Source organism: Sinocyclocheilus anshuiensis, unplaced genomic scaffold (assembly GCF_001515605.1).
Source record: "Sinocyclocheilus anshuiensis isolate Anshui unplaced genomic scaffold, SAMN03320099.WGS_v1.1 scaffold1857, whole genome shotgun sequence".
Taxonomy (NCBI): Eukaryota; Metazoa; Chordata; class Actinopteri; order Cypriniformes; family Cyprinidae; genus Sinocyclocheilus; species Sinocyclocheilus anshuiensis.
In genome coordinates this window covers 368,614-383,846 of record NW_015540280.1, presented here as the reverse complement: position 1 = coordinate 383,846, position 15,233 = coordinate 368,614, and the positions used below count along the sequence as shown (strand labels likewise).

Genomic DNA, 15,233 nt, shown 5'->3' with positions numbered 1-15,233 from the left:
AATTCGAAATTCGAATATAATGATAATGAGAGAGCGAGCAAGGGAGAGAGTAGCCTACCCAGTGAAGCTTATAAAAACTAAAAACCAAAAGCTTATTTGGTTTATAATTAACCAAGCAGAGGTTGAAATTCAGCTGCTGTCTGTGTGTGTCTGTGTGTCTGTGTGTCTGTGTCCTGTGTGTGTGTGTGTGTGTGTCTGTGTGTGTCTGTGTGTGTCTGTGTGTGTGTGTCTGTGTCTGTGTGTGTGTGTGTCTGCGTGTGTCTGCGTGCGTGTGTGTGCGTGCGTGCGTGCGCATGCAATTTTTAAAAAATAAAAAAATAGATGCATATACAGGCACGTCTGCTTCATAATACAACATAAAAGCTATCTTTTAGTGAGCAAACGTGCTGCCCTTGCCTTGTGATGGCTTGGAATTCCAAGAGGAATCGGATATGCGTGTTTAGACATAGGTCGCATGTCCAGATATCGGATATGTATCTGATTTAAAACCACATTTGGAAGTGGCCCAGATCAGATGCGGAAAAATCTAATCTTCTGCGGATTTTTGTGTTCACACATGTGCAACAAATTCCGATCTGTGTCAGATGCGAGCAAAAAATCTGATTTTTTTTGTGCCAGTGTAAGCTAGCCCTTGGAATACCACCAGCCCTGCACATTTTGTATGTCTCCCTATATCTGACACACCCATTACAGGTCTTGCAGTCTCTACTAATGAGCTGATGAGTTGAATCAGGTGTGATAGATGAGGGAGACATACAAAATTTGCAGGGCTGGTGGTACTCCAGGACAGGTTTGAGAAGCACTGATCAATTTGATTTGATAGCATTACATTTTTTAGATTTTCACTCCTTTACACTCCTGAAACATTTTTTAAAGGTTGTACTGCTTTTGTTCTTTTTAGCACACATTTACTTTTTTAAATTAACTTTGTGGTTTAATGTGGCAACATCAGTCTGACAAAACAACACAGACAGAAACAAGAGGAGAGCTCACTGACCTATATGAAGTCCCACTGAAAGTCGATTAGTCTCTTCAATAGTGTGGAGACATGTGCATTCACTGTGGAGAATTTTTTCTGGACAATCGCCCCTGTCCTCTTCGAGGTAACCTTTCCCTGGGTGGCCTTTGTGCCTTTTTCAGGATTGATGCCAATGAAGCACCTGAAATTACAATCGTCAGAGACTGAATGAAAAACTACAAGGAACACCTTGTAAACTTAAAAGGGTAGTTTGGGTTTTGCACATTGTTAGTAACTAGTACTGACATCATGAGGTATTTTGTCAAATTTTGCTGCCCGTTTTTCTATATCTTGGAAGTAATTTACTTGTTAAAAATTACAAGTGTATTACTATACACAGGAGACAGTTCACGTATTATGCCTCTATTCAAGCTTATATGCAGTGTGATTTGAAAATCAGCTCCACTGCAGTAATAATTTGGCATAATAAAAAAAAAAATCAAGATGCACTGAGATCAGACAAAGGCATCAAGCAGCTCATGTATTTAATTTGTATTGTTCAAGCAACTGTTTTCCCTTCTCTGATGTGTGTTTTCAAATGAGAATAAAAGGACTTGAAGTTCTTACACTTTTCCCTGCAGAAATCGACATGACATGTCAATTCAACTTCATGACACAACCTAGGCTTAACCACAGATTTGCCATGTCTGTAAATGTGAAGCATAAAAGCTGGAAAAGACCCACTGCAATCTGGCAAAACACACTTAAAAATGTAATTAGGTGTATTTTTATGAATTCTCATGTGCTTTACATAAGCCAATACTGTGGCACAGTTATGACCACAGGCCTGACAGGAGAACATTTTTGCTGTCAATTTGAAGAAAAAAATAAAGCAGCATACGCGATTGCCATACAATTGCTCAAGGCAGTCAATTCCATGTAATCAACATTTTGAATAAGTGTTTACACTAAACATCCTTTGATATTCGGCTAAAATACGTCAGAAAGAAGACAAGTATAATGGCTGATTTTGGTTACAACCCGTATCAATCTAAGCAACTAAATTTCTAACCGCAAATCAAGTTATCATAATATATGTTTTTGCTGTAGATATTAAACACTAAAACTGTTCTCCTTTTAAACATATGCCACCTTTAAACTTACATTAAATAATCGACATTTCATACATCAAGTTTGTTTAGTGATTTGTGTGGAATTTGAAGCCATTAACAACGGGCAACAGATTGTTAACTGTCCAGTTTTCAACAGCGACTAACAGTCTTAGTTTAGAGATGATCTAAAACAAACTTGATAAAACCTGGTGACTGTAAAATGCGTGTAATGTTTGAATTAACGTTAGGCTACTCACATTTCAGCACTGAAGAGACATTTTAAAACTGATCAAATCTGGTGACTGTAAAATGCTTGTATATGTTTGAATTATTCACACATTTTAGCGCTGAAGAGACGTTTTATAATTGATAAAACCTGGTGACTGTAAATGCGTGTAAATATATGTTTGAAATATTCACATTTCAGCACTGAAGGGCCATTTTAAAACCATACACTCACTAGCTCGACAGCTTGCTGAGCACCGATTTCATAACATTACTTTTTTTTCTGCACTTTATTAAACGTTCCAGTGAGGAGGCATGTGTACCTTTTAAAAGAGTCCTAGTCCTAGGTGAATGACTTTGTCATTTTACACCCACTTAACCATGACGACCTGGCTGCATGTCGTCTAAGGTATTCCAACTGGTACCTCTGTAAAACATCAGCAAACAAAACATTTGATCAAAATAACTCTAGAATTGTCAATGTAGAGATAACAAGGAGATTGCTGATAGTGTTGACTAACAAAACGCTTCCTGCATGTCTCAAGTCAACTAATTTTTCCATAACACTGCTACTTCCATAACAACTTTTATGGAAGTTTTTTTTTTTACACGTTTCTACTGTTCAGATTCACTGAATGGTCCTAGAATTCTGAAGTGAAATAAAGCAGCATACACGATTGCCATACAATTGCTCAAGGCAGTCAATTCCATGTAATCAACATTTTGAATAAGTGTTTACACTAAACATCCTTTGATATTCGACTAAAATACGTCAGAAAGAATACAAGTATAATGGCTGATTTTGGTTACAACCCGTATCAATCTAAGCAACTAAATTTCTAACCGCAAATCAAGTTATCATAATATATGTTTTTGCTGTAGATATTAAACACTAAAACTGTTCTCCTTTTAAACATATGCCACCTTTAAACTTACATTAAATAATCGACATTTCATACATCAAGTTTGTTTAGTGATTTGTGTGGAATTTAGTGATTCGTATGGAATTTGAAGCCATTAACAACGGGCAACAGATTGTTAACTGGCCAGTTTTTAACAACGACTAACAGTCTTAAAAGTTTAGAGATGATCTAAAACAAACTTGATAAAACCTGGTGACTGTAAAATGCGTGTAATGTTTGAATTAACGTTACTCTTATTTCAGCGCTGAAGAGACATTTTAAAATTGATTAAAATCTGGTGACTGTAAACTGCGTGTATATGTTTGAATTATTCACACATTTTAGCGCTGAAGAGATGTTTTATAATTGCTAAAACCTGGTAACTGTAAATGCGTGTAAATTTACAGTGGGTACGGAAAGTATGTACATTAATGAGGAAAAAAAATTAACTTAAATGATTTTAGCAAATGGCTGCAATATAACAAAGAGTGAAAAATTGAAGGGGGTCTGAATACTTTCCGTACCCACTGTATGTTTGAAATATTCACATTTTAAAACCATACACTCACTAGCTAACATTACTTACGGTAATACTACCTGAAAAAAATACTGGTGAGGAATATAAGAAAATGTTTTTACAGTGTAGGTGCAGATGCAGGTCAATGCAGTTGAAGGACTTCAGATGGCGAATTGCGATGTATAGCAGATGTCCTTCGAACTTGCGTCCTCTTCAGGAAAAAAGTGCTTTACAAATGATGTTTGTAAAAAAATTGCCATCACAAGAACCTGACTGAAAATTATTTTGGATGCTTGAAAATTGCAAATTAACCAAACTGACAAAACAGTAACGCACTTTGACCAAACTTGTACTCGCACTTGTACACCCAAAAAAAAATAAATAAAAATATATATATAAAAATACTGCATTGCACTGTATTTAACACAGCCCACAATGCATTGCAAACAGTAAAAAAACGTATTTCTTAAATACAGTGTAGAGTACTGTTAAAAAATAGCTGTAAATTAACAGCAATTTCTTAAATGGCAAAATATTGCCCATAATGCATTTATGCTGTTTTCTACAGTACATTACGGTTTTAATGGAAAACAGTACGTTACTGTCAGATTTTGGACGTTTTTTTACAGCAATTTTTTACAGTGCAATGTTGATATTTCAAATCACCAAAGCAAACACGCCCCTACCCCAAAAGGGTCTCGCCCCTATTTTGATAGCTCCACCCACAAATACGTAAACAACCCAGGCAACGATTATGGCAGAATCTGCTCTATTATTATCTGCTGTATTAAACATATTATCTTACTTTTCTGACACACTTCGGGAGCTGACGCTTGAAACAGACCGTGGAGGAGGTTTAGACGCTCCAGGCTTATAGGGTGTGGATATGAATGTGTCTTTATCATAGCTGAAGGGAACGACAATACGATTGCAGATGAACAAAGCGAACATGACACACGAGCATATTCAAGCAAAAGCCAGCATATATTAGTTCTGTGAAACAAAGCAAAACCAATTTTACTCGCCTATCGAGAAGAAACAAGAAACCTCGGCGTCCGATCGCAGGCCTTCCACTCCTTGAGTTCTCTCCAGCGCTGGAAAGCTGATCTGATATTTACACGGGTCCTACTTCTTGCCTTATTGCCTTAAGCCTTCTTTTGTTCCGCAGACGTTTTCCTCTTTTGTTTTTTATCTGCCATCTCTATCTTTCTGTCGTCGCTCGGCTCGCTAATGTCCGTCCTGTGCACTGAACTCTCTCTCCTCCGCATCATGAGTAGACATGCCCCTTTCTGCTGATTGGCTACAAGTTTGTTTTGCTACTCGGCCCGAATCAGTTTTCTAAAGTGTTTTTGAAAAAATACGTACACCACCTTTAACCATTACACTGATTGACACTTTGAACATTTGTTATAATGAAGGGTATTTTAATTTGAAAAGAAAAGTGTAATTGAAACCAGTATATGATTCACAAAGGGCCTGTTTACACCTGGTCATTTCATGTGTTCTCGCTGATCAGATATCTATCTGATTTGTTAAAACGCTTCCATTTACACTTGGCCACATACAATGTACACATGTGTCGTCGCAAAACGGATATAAATCCGATCTTCAATTCCCGCGCTATATTTAAATTTAACGGAGTTCACGTCAACAAAATCAAAAGATAAGCGCTGTGTTTTATTAATTATCAGCTCATTTCAAGATCAAAGACAGCAATATCTTCAATTCCCGTGCTATATTTAAATTTAACGGAGTTCACGTTACGAAATCAAAAGATAAGCGCTGCATTTTATTAATTATCAGCTCATTTCAAGATCAAAGACCGCAATAGGAGAGCGCGTGGCATCAGCACTGGAAAGATAAGTTTGTCTTACTACTTTTAATGAAGATTATTGTGTGTTGACCGTCTGCGTCTTACTTTCAGTTTCATTCGCGGCAGTTTGTGCGGCAGCTTGCTGAAGAGATGCTCAGCTACTCGTCCGCAGCAATGCGTGTTGCATTAGCGCAGTCTGACTAATGTCATATAGCCTATAACATGCTCTCACACTTTATTATTTTAACATTTTGGGAGGAGTAAAATTTACATATGTGTAGTTACATATTTCAACAACCAGATGCATTTACACTTGTCCAGTTTCGTCTGGAATGCGGCCCAGACCACCTCCTGAAGTGGTTTGAGCGATCGGAGGGCATTTACACCTGGTCTTTTCATGAAACACATGAAGTGACCAGGTGTAAACAGCCCCATATTGTCTTAATACAATGAATGTTTCACATTCTGTAATTGATGTCAAATCTGTTCTCACAGATCCTCATACTGGACCATTTCACCACGCGCCTCCTCTCCTCCTGCTGCAAAATGTCCGACCTCATGTCGGAGGGCATCACAAGTAAGTAAAAGCTCCAGTTCTGTTGTATATCATGTGTGTTAGACAGAAATCCAGCTGTCTGCCGATTCAGTGTTTTAACTTCATAGTGTAGTGAGAGTTGGACGCTCTTCCTTCCTGTGTTTTTCAGAAGGGAAGCGTTTCGTTTCCTCCATGTCAAGCAAAAGAATAGACGTGCTGGATGGGGAATTATTGTCATAACGTGTTACCTCTCATTTGTTCACAGTTGTGGAGGACCTGCACAAAAACAGAGAACCAGTTCCAGAGATGAAGGCCATCTATTTCATGAGACCCACTGCCATGGTCAGAGCTCAGGAGACACAAATAATACGCATAACATCTCTTACTTTACTGTGCTGATCTGTTTGTGACCCGGATGTTTTATATTTGCAGTGTATTGATGCATTTATTAATGACTTCAAACCGAAACCCAAATACAAAGCTGCCTATGTCTTCTTCACTGACTGTGAGTTCACTGATATGATTATCTCAAAAGTGGAATGGATTGTGTTAGTGCTGTCAAACGATTAATCGCAATTAATCACATCTAAAATAAAAGTCTTTGATTACATAATGTATGTGTGAACTGTGTATATTTATTATGTATATATAAATACACGCACATATAGTATATATTTTGAAAGTATTTACATGTATGTATTTATATATAAACATAACATATTTTTCTTAAACATGCATGCATGTATGTGTATTTATATATACATAATAAATATACACAGTACACACTCGCATACATTTATCATTAAAATAAACAAAACGTTTATGTTGGATGCGATTAATCGCGATTAATCGTTTGACAGCGCTGTGTTATTTTCATCAAGAGTGATGTTTTCATTACTTTTGTATCAAACTGGCCACAGTCTGTCCTGATGATCTCTTCGACAAGATGAAGAAGAGCTGTGCCAAGCACATTAAAGTGTGTAAAGAGATCAACATCTCGTTTCTACCACTGGAAGCACAGGTGAGTATCTGGAGATTCGTTTAGCCTGTTATGGCTGAGAGTTGTGTTGTTTATGACTGTGTGTGTTGTATGGGTCACCTGTGCAGGTGTTCAGCTGTGATAATGCAGAGGCCTTCAAGAGCATCTACACTCCGAACAGTCAGGACAGAGATCAGACGCTGGAGACGATAGCTGATCAGATCGTAACGCTCTGTGCCACGCTGGACGAGTATCCTGGAGTCAGATTCAAGAAGTACAGTCAGCCTGCTCTTACTCACTTCACATGTGCTCAAGTTACACCTGGTGCTTGAATGGAGCTTTAATCTAGGTTTCTGTAATACATTTTCTGTTCTATGTAGAGATCTGAATCTTAATTATGGCAAGAAGTTGGCTGAACTTGTGGATAATAAATTGGCACGACATTATGAGTTGGATGATAATTCAAAGAAAAAGGTGAGAGCTGTTGAGTGTTTATAACAACCTCGTATTACAGCGTATCTGATTGATATGGTATTTATTAATATATTTATTTGCTCTGACATGGATAGCAGCAATATCTGTTTGGTTGAAAATCTAAGTAAATTCAAATGTTTAAAGCAAGAAATAAAATACAGTACAAAATACATGGGAATTAAAAACAATTTTTTAATTGTAAAAAAAACAAAAACAAAGTTAAGTGGCTTGTTCAGTGCTTTTAATTCTATGAAGATTTTTGAGGATTGATGACAATCCGTTCTGAAGCAGTTTCATTGGATAAGATAGTTTGAAAGAACTGATTCAGGAAAATGAATTGGCAACTGTATAAGCCCAAGTTTTGTAGGATTGGTGAATAAGATTGTGTTCTCCCTGAGGCTTTTTTTTTTTTTTTAACCCATAATGTTTGTAATCTTGTTCTTTTTCTGATGTGGTCTTATAAGTGATATTTCTGCTTGCACAAACTGCCTCGTCAGTACTTTCTTTTCACATTCAGGGAAAAACGCAGGCTCAGCTTCTGATTGTCGATCGTGCGCTGGACCCTGTTAGTCCTATTCTTCACGAGCTCACCTACCAGGCCATGGCTTTTGACCTCATACCAATAAAGGACAACGCCTATGAGTATGACGCCGCAACTTGATTCAGCCAAATCAATTGATCTTTATTTACTTTAACAGACACCCCTGCTCTTATTTTGGTTCTCCTGCGTATTGCTGTTTTTCTGTGTGTCTTCTCTTAGGTATAAGTTAAAGGATGGCTCTAAGAAAGAAGCTTTACTGACTGAAGAGGATGAATTATGGGTCAAACTACGTCACATGCACATTGCTGAGGTCGCTGGGTGAGTAGAATTGCTTGAGTTCAATCTCCACATTTTGGCATGCAGTCACTGGGAGGAGTGATCAGTTTTCTTTAAACTGGACTGTATGTGTCAGTTCTTTTCTGTATTCAATAAAATACATTACAGTTTAAAAGTTTGGGGTTGTAAAATTTGTGTTTTTGAAAGAGGTCTCCTCTGCTCACAGACAAAAATAAAGTAAAAAAATGTAATATTATGAATGGGGCTATCAGTTTAACATGTTAACTTAATTAGTTAAAAATAATGCAATTGAAATATTTTAATGCAGTTAACGCACTGGCCCCGCCCCCCAGACCTGTACGTCATCTTGCATTTCATATAGTTGAGTGTTGACAAATATGATGCAGGGCAATGCAGTTATGCCCTAAAATTCAAGATATTAGTGCAAAAATGCTACAGTTTTTGTCTCATATTTATATCATATGATAAGTGATATAACACGAGCAGCAATAGCAGTGAGTGCTGTTTGACCTGAATATATCGATTGCAAATGTGATTTTATACAGCAGTTCAGTAAATAAGAAGTTGATATTGTGTTACATTTTAAACACAATATTGTCTGTTTTTGCTCAGTTTTGCCATCAAAAATATTACCTATAACGCCACAGCAGAACTGTTGTGTGCCTCTGAGCAACACAGCGGTGTTTAGTTTCTTAATGAATCCTCATTTTGATCATTTACTCAAACCTGAATGACTGTGTGGAACATAAAAGAAGGTATTTTGAAGACTGTTGGTAACAAAGCTGTTTTGGTTACCAATGACTACTATTGCATGAATGAAAAAATCTGAGATGTTTCTCAAATTATCTTCTTTTTTGTCCATAGTTTATGTTGGGCCGTTGTAGCCTTAATGTTTATGTGTAATAAATTTTATGTTGAATCAAATAAAATATTTCTTTCAAGAGCTACCATTTGTAATGTCTACTTAATACTTCCTTATTTAACAAAAAATAGCTTTAAATAATCTTTTGGGGGTATTTTTATAGCCATATATAATTTGTGATTAATTGTGTTAATGTATTTAATTAGATAAAAAATTTTAATCGACTGACAGCACTAATTATGAAATATTATTGCAATTCAAAAGAACTGTTTTCCATGTGAGTACATGTTAAAATGTAATTTATTCCTGAGATCAAAGCTGAATGTTCAGCATCATTACTCCAGTCTTCAGTGTCACATGATCCTTCAGAAATCATTCTAATATTTCTAAATATTTATCAATGTTGAAAACAGTTGTGCTGCCCAATATTTTGAGAAACCGTGATATCATTTCTATTTCTGGATTCTTTGATAATTAGAAAGTTCAGAAGAACAGCATTTATTTGAAATATAATTTTTTTTTAACATTATAAATGGTACTTTTGATCAAGTCAGTGCATCCTTGATGAATAAATGTATTAATTTCTTTATATAAAAAAATTAAAAATCACACTGACCCTAAACTCCTTCCTCCTCCTTGGAGCTTATTGCAGTACATTATGGGATTGCTTTATCCACAAAAGATAAATGCATTGTAGCTTTGGTATTTACCAAATGGGGGTTATGCACAACAAACCCCTGTAAAACAAGCAGATGTGATGTTAGGCACAAAGCCTATTATTGTCATAAATGTCCTTGTTAATATGACCAGCACTATTGTATTTATTTATTCCAAAGGCAAATCCCCAAACTGGTGAAGGAAATCTCTGCCAGCAGAGGTGAGAAGAAACAGTCCGATGAGAAGGTACAGTATATTTTTACAACACCTCCAAACAATAACGGTAGTGTCCAGTTGCAGATTCCCTCATATGAGTATGTCATAGATGCCCCTGTCATTGGCAGATCTCAATCGGAGGCCTATCACAGCTCATGAAGAAGATGCCAGCCTTCCGCAAGCAGGTGACTCAGGTAATCGAGCCGCCTCGCATGTCCTGAAAGAGCATGCTATCACATGAAGCCTGTGACTGTGGAAGATCACATTCATACTGCCTATACACTCAATAGTGGTGGTCGAGGCTGCCTAAAATACTCACTTGCAGTTCAATGTTTCCCATTTCTCTCCCTCAGAAAACTGTCCACATAAGTTTAGCTGAGGATCTGATGAGTCATTACCAGAAGAATGTGGAAAAACTCTGCAAAGCCGAACAGGTAAAGCTTAATGGTGCCTTGAGAGAAAGGATGCCCTCTTCTGTCGAGAGTGTGTCTCACATGGTCGTTTTGTGCTTTGCATGTAGGATCTGGCTGTAGGTGCAGATGCTGAAGGACAGAAGGTCAAGGACCCCATGAGGACGTTACTTCCTGTGCTGTTACACCCACATGACACCACTGATAAGATCCGGGCCGTTCTTCTCTACATCTTCAGTCTGAACGGTGGGCATTTTTCCTTTCTTGACATGTAGTGATTGGGAAACTGTCCAGCTTAGTACACTGCCGTTCAAAAGTTTGGGATCAGTAAGATTTTTTTGTTTTTTAAAGAAGTTTCTTCTGCTCATCAAGACTGTATCTATTTGATCAAAAATACAGAAAAAAACGGTCAGGGTCAGGAAAGGTCCACGAGGCAGGATTCGAACTCGGGACACCCGAAGCGCAACTGCGCCATATGTGACCCTGGACCACAAAACCAGTCATAAGGATTTTTTAAAATTAAGATGAAATAAGCTTTCAATTGATGTATGGTTTGTTATGATAGGTCAATATTTGCCTGAGATAAAGCTATTTGAAAATCTGGAATCTGAGGGTTCAAAAAAAAATCTAAATATTGAGAAAATCACCTTTAAAGTTGTCCAGTCTTAGCAATAAAGTTGTCCAGATGAAGTTCTTAGCAATGCATATTACAAATCAAAAATTAGGTTTTGATATATTTACGGTAGGAAATTTACAAAATATCTTCATAGAACATGATCTTTACTTAATATCCTAATGATTTTTGGCATAAAAGAAAAATCACTAAAAATAGCTCAAATAATAGCTAAAACCACTAAAAATAGCTGGTCAGATGATCTCAGGGGACTAACAGAGGAATACCGGTTCATTAATGTCTCCAGATATGTTGGTGCCAACTAATTCAGAGATTTAAAGACAAACACTAAAAGTTTATATTCAATTCGGAGATGGACCGGCAACGATTTGAGAGAAGACAAGATAGGGGTAATATGATTACACTTTCGAGTGCCGGTCAGCAATTTCGCAGCTGCATTTTGAACTTCCTGTAGACGTGCCAGGGCTTTCTGGCCAACTCCCATATAGAGAGAATTACAATAGTCTAAGCCTAAAAAAATAGAGGCGCGAATAACTGTCTCTAGGTCTCTAAAAGACAGAAAAGGCTCCATCTTTGCTAGAAGTCTCAAATTAAAAAAGCAAGATTTGACCACCAAATTTATTTGCTTGGCAAATTTAAATTCTGAGTCAAAAAGTACACCTAGATTTTTCACCACTGCTTTATTATGCTTAGCCAGGGAGCCAAGAATATAATTTATAGTAGTTTGATTGCTGACTGGGCCAAAAAAACAATCTGTTTTATTTTCACTACATTTTTAAAAAGTTTAACGCCATTCAGTCCTTGATGTCAGTTAAGCAGTTCAAAAGCGAGCTCATACCAGACCCATTGTCTTTTTGAAGTGGGAGATAAATCTGCATATCATCGGCATAAAAATGAAACGAAACTCCATGTTTCCTAAGTATAGTTCCTAAAGGGAGAAGGTACAGTGACAACAGAAGGGGGGCAAGAATAGAGCCTTGAGGGACTCCATACTTTAGTGGAGCTGGCGCTGACATACATTTGCCCAATTTTACAGCGAAACTTCTATCTGCTAGATACAACTTAAACCATTTAAGAGCTATTCCACAAATTCCAACATGGATTTCCAGCCTAGAAACCAAAATATTATGATCAGCGGTGTCGAAGGCTGCACTCAGGTCCAATAACATTAGGTTCGACAAGGTTCCAGAACCAGCATTTAATAGTTTATCATTTTAAACCCTTAAAAGTGCTGATTCTGTGCTATGTTTTGCCCTAAACCCAGATTGAAAAACTTCAAAAATTGAATTATTTTCTAAAAATGATTAAACTATAGAACCTTAGAAAGAAAAGGCAGTTTCGAGATTCGTCAAACTAATTTTTGATCAAATAAATACAGCCTTGATGAGCAGAAGAGACTCCATTAAAAAAACATTTAAAATCTTACTCATCCCAAACTTTTGAATGGCAGTGTGTGTTTTCCTGCTGGATGAGTGCAGCTGAATGTGTTTGTGTGTGATGAGCAGGTACGACAGCGGAGAACCTGAATAAACTGATTCAGCATGTGAAAATTGAGGATGAGAGAGGGTATATCCTGAACTGGGAACATCTGGGAGTTCCCATCCTATCCACGGTGAGTCCGCGGATGCTTTCTGTCTCCTCTGGCACTGCTTCTTTTCCTACTGATATTGCATAATTCACTCATACTGTTGACTTATTATTTGGTTCTGATGCGTTCTGATTTGCAGTTTTGTCGTTTGAAATGTATTTGGCATCCATACAAACGAAATTTCATGACACTCAATGGCATTTTCTAAACCACAGCAAAGGCTAATTTTATTATTGATTTAAGAGTATCGAGTTTTGACATTTCTGATTGGACGTGCGAAATCCAAATGCTGTTTAACAGGGATGTATTTTTTCTGATATTCAGTTTTACCTCCATCTCTCTTCATGACAGCCGAGCATGTTCTCATTTCGTAAACAATCTCGGAGAGACCGGTCAGATGAGGAGACTTACAAAGTGTCTCGCTGGACACCCATCATTAAAGATGTAATGGAGGTGAGTGACACTTAATCCTAAACGTCGGTTGCCAAACTGTGTCTAAAGCACTGTTAGACAAACATATGCAGGGCTCAGCAATAAAGTGTTATTTTTATTTTTTTTGCTTTGCTTTATATGATCACTTTTTTGTGTACACTAAAATTCAAAATTTTGGGATCAGTACGATTTTGTAAAATATTTTTGAAGGTTGCATTTATTTGATCCAGAAAAACAGTAATATTGTGAAATATAATTATTGCAATTTAGAAAACAATTTTTCTATCTGAGTATTTTTTTTTTTAATGTAATTTATTTCTATGGTGCAAAGCTGAATTTTCAGCATCATTACTCTAGACTTCAGTATCAGTTCTGATCAAATGGTATGAAATAAAAGTATGTATTTCTTTCAAAAAAACAAAAAAACCTTACTGAGCCCAAAACATCTTGAATGGTAGTGTTTTTTTATATATATTATATATTGGCAAGACACAACTAAGTTTTATACTAACTTACAATACATATATTATAAGTTGTTGGATAGGCCATTCTAGACTGACTCATGGGCATTTATTGAGGAGTGAAGAAGCACCAAAATGTCAATACTGTATCACCAACTTGTCTATAAAACATATATTATTGGTTTGTCCTATTTTTTAATGTTACGAGACTATCGCAAACGTTTAAGGACTTTTTTTTATTGACCAAGAATAACTTGTACAAATTTTATTGCAAGTACATTTAAAAAATATTCTAGAGAATTGTGCTTGCTCTTGTCGAATTTTAAAGAAAAAATAAAAACATTTGTTTTTTATTATATTGTATTTATGATATTATGTTGTTGAATGTTTTATTTGTATCTGATGTAATAGCCAATGCAGCTGAAATCACAATAAATGTACATACAACCCCTCAAACTTTTTTTTGACCACAATATATTTGCCACAAATTAAAATGGCAGCAAGTTGAGAATTATACAGATATAATGCAACCATAAATGTATATTCTGAAAAACTAAATATTTATGTTTGCAAGACATAAAAATGGATGTACAAGAACAGTGAATTTAAAACTACCCCAAGAAGTCAAGTAACTGTCCTGAAGTGCTCTCACACTGCCCTTGGGCTAGCAGCCGTCCTCATTGTGGAGCCCTGATATATAATACAGCAGGATATGAGCTTACAGTTATAATGTATAATGTAAAAAATAACCCATTGCACATATGAATTGTTCAGGGCCACTGACATTGTATCCTAAGTTATGACTGACAGATCAAATGTCATGCTTCCAGAAATCATAAAAAGACAATGTCTTATTTCTTGTCAGCTATATATAGCACTGGTCAAAGCCATTGGGTTAGACAGTCATGTGTTGATTTCCAGAGGGTAGTTTCTTCTTCAAGTGAAAATAAACTTTAAATTGCACTAGTTCGGTCAAGCAGGTTCACAGCAGCCACCATTAGAATAGTATTAATCAGAGTTTCTTTTGTACACTTATGTAGCATTAGTTTTATTCCACGAACTTCTATAATGCCCCTTATTTAACTGTAGACTGTTCTTGTTACTGTAGTTTTATGTCTTCTATATGTAAATGACTATGTATCCCTGCATAAGGCAGATCAAGTTGCTGAATACTTAAAATATATATTAAACGTTGGTCATATGTAAATGAGCTCATAGTTGGGATATCATAACTGTGAAATTAAAATTCTCTCATTATTTGCTCACCCTCATGTCGCCCCAAATCTCTATGGCTTGTTTTCTTCTGTGAAATACAAATGAAGATATTTGAAATGTGAGAGATTTCTGTCCCTCCATTGAAAATCCAGTATATAAGGACATGGCAAAATTAATTCACATGAATCGAGTGGTTTAATCCAAATTTTCTGAGGAGACACGATGACTTTGAATGGATTTAAATTTAATACACAAATATTATGTAAAAGTTATGTTTTAGTCATTAGTGAGAAGAGCCAATAAAGATGAATGTCTTGTTGCATATTGATAAATCAGCTTGTGTCAGTTAAATCTCTGTGTGTGTGTGTGTGTGTGTGTGTGTGTGTGTGTGTGTCTCTGTGTGTG

The 15,233-nt window shown here is 36.4% G+C and overlaps 1 protein-coding gene across 2 annotated transcripts in view; it reads left to right on the top strand.

Moving 5' to 3' along the window:
* Positions 1-15,233, top strand: part of LOC107687296 (syntaxin-binding protein 3-like) — a 32,034-nt gene that overhangs the window by 14,186 nt on the left and 2,615 nt on the right. For both annotated transcript variants that reach the window (XM_016484575.1, XM_016484576.1), the window contains exons 3-16: positions 6,023-6,104; positions 6,328-6,404; positions 6,495-6,567; positions 6,983-7,083; positions 7,170-7,315; positions 7,422-7,515; positions 8,033-8,157; positions 8,276-8,374; positions 10,052-10,118; positions 10,217-10,282; positions 10,442-10,522; positions 10,609-10,744; positions 12,638-12,744; positions 13,072-13,173. In XM_016484575.1, the coding sequence (XP_016340061.1) occupies positions 6,023-6,104; positions 6,328-6,404; positions 6,495-6,567; positions 6,983-7,083; positions 7,170-7,315; positions 7,422-7,515; positions 8,033-8,157; positions 8,276-8,374; positions 10,052-10,118; positions 10,217-10,282; positions 10,442-10,522; positions 10,609-10,744; positions 12,638-12,744; positions 13,072-13,173 (1,356 nt within the window). The remainder of the gene's footprint in view (positions 1-6,022; positions 6,105-6,327; positions 6,405-6,494; positions 6,568-6,982; positions 7,084-7,169; positions 7,316-7,421; positions 7,516-8,032; positions 8,158-8,275; positions 8,375-10,051; positions 10,119-10,216; positions 10,283-10,441; positions 10,523-10,608; positions 10,745-12,637; positions 12,745-13,071; positions 13,174-15,233) is intronic.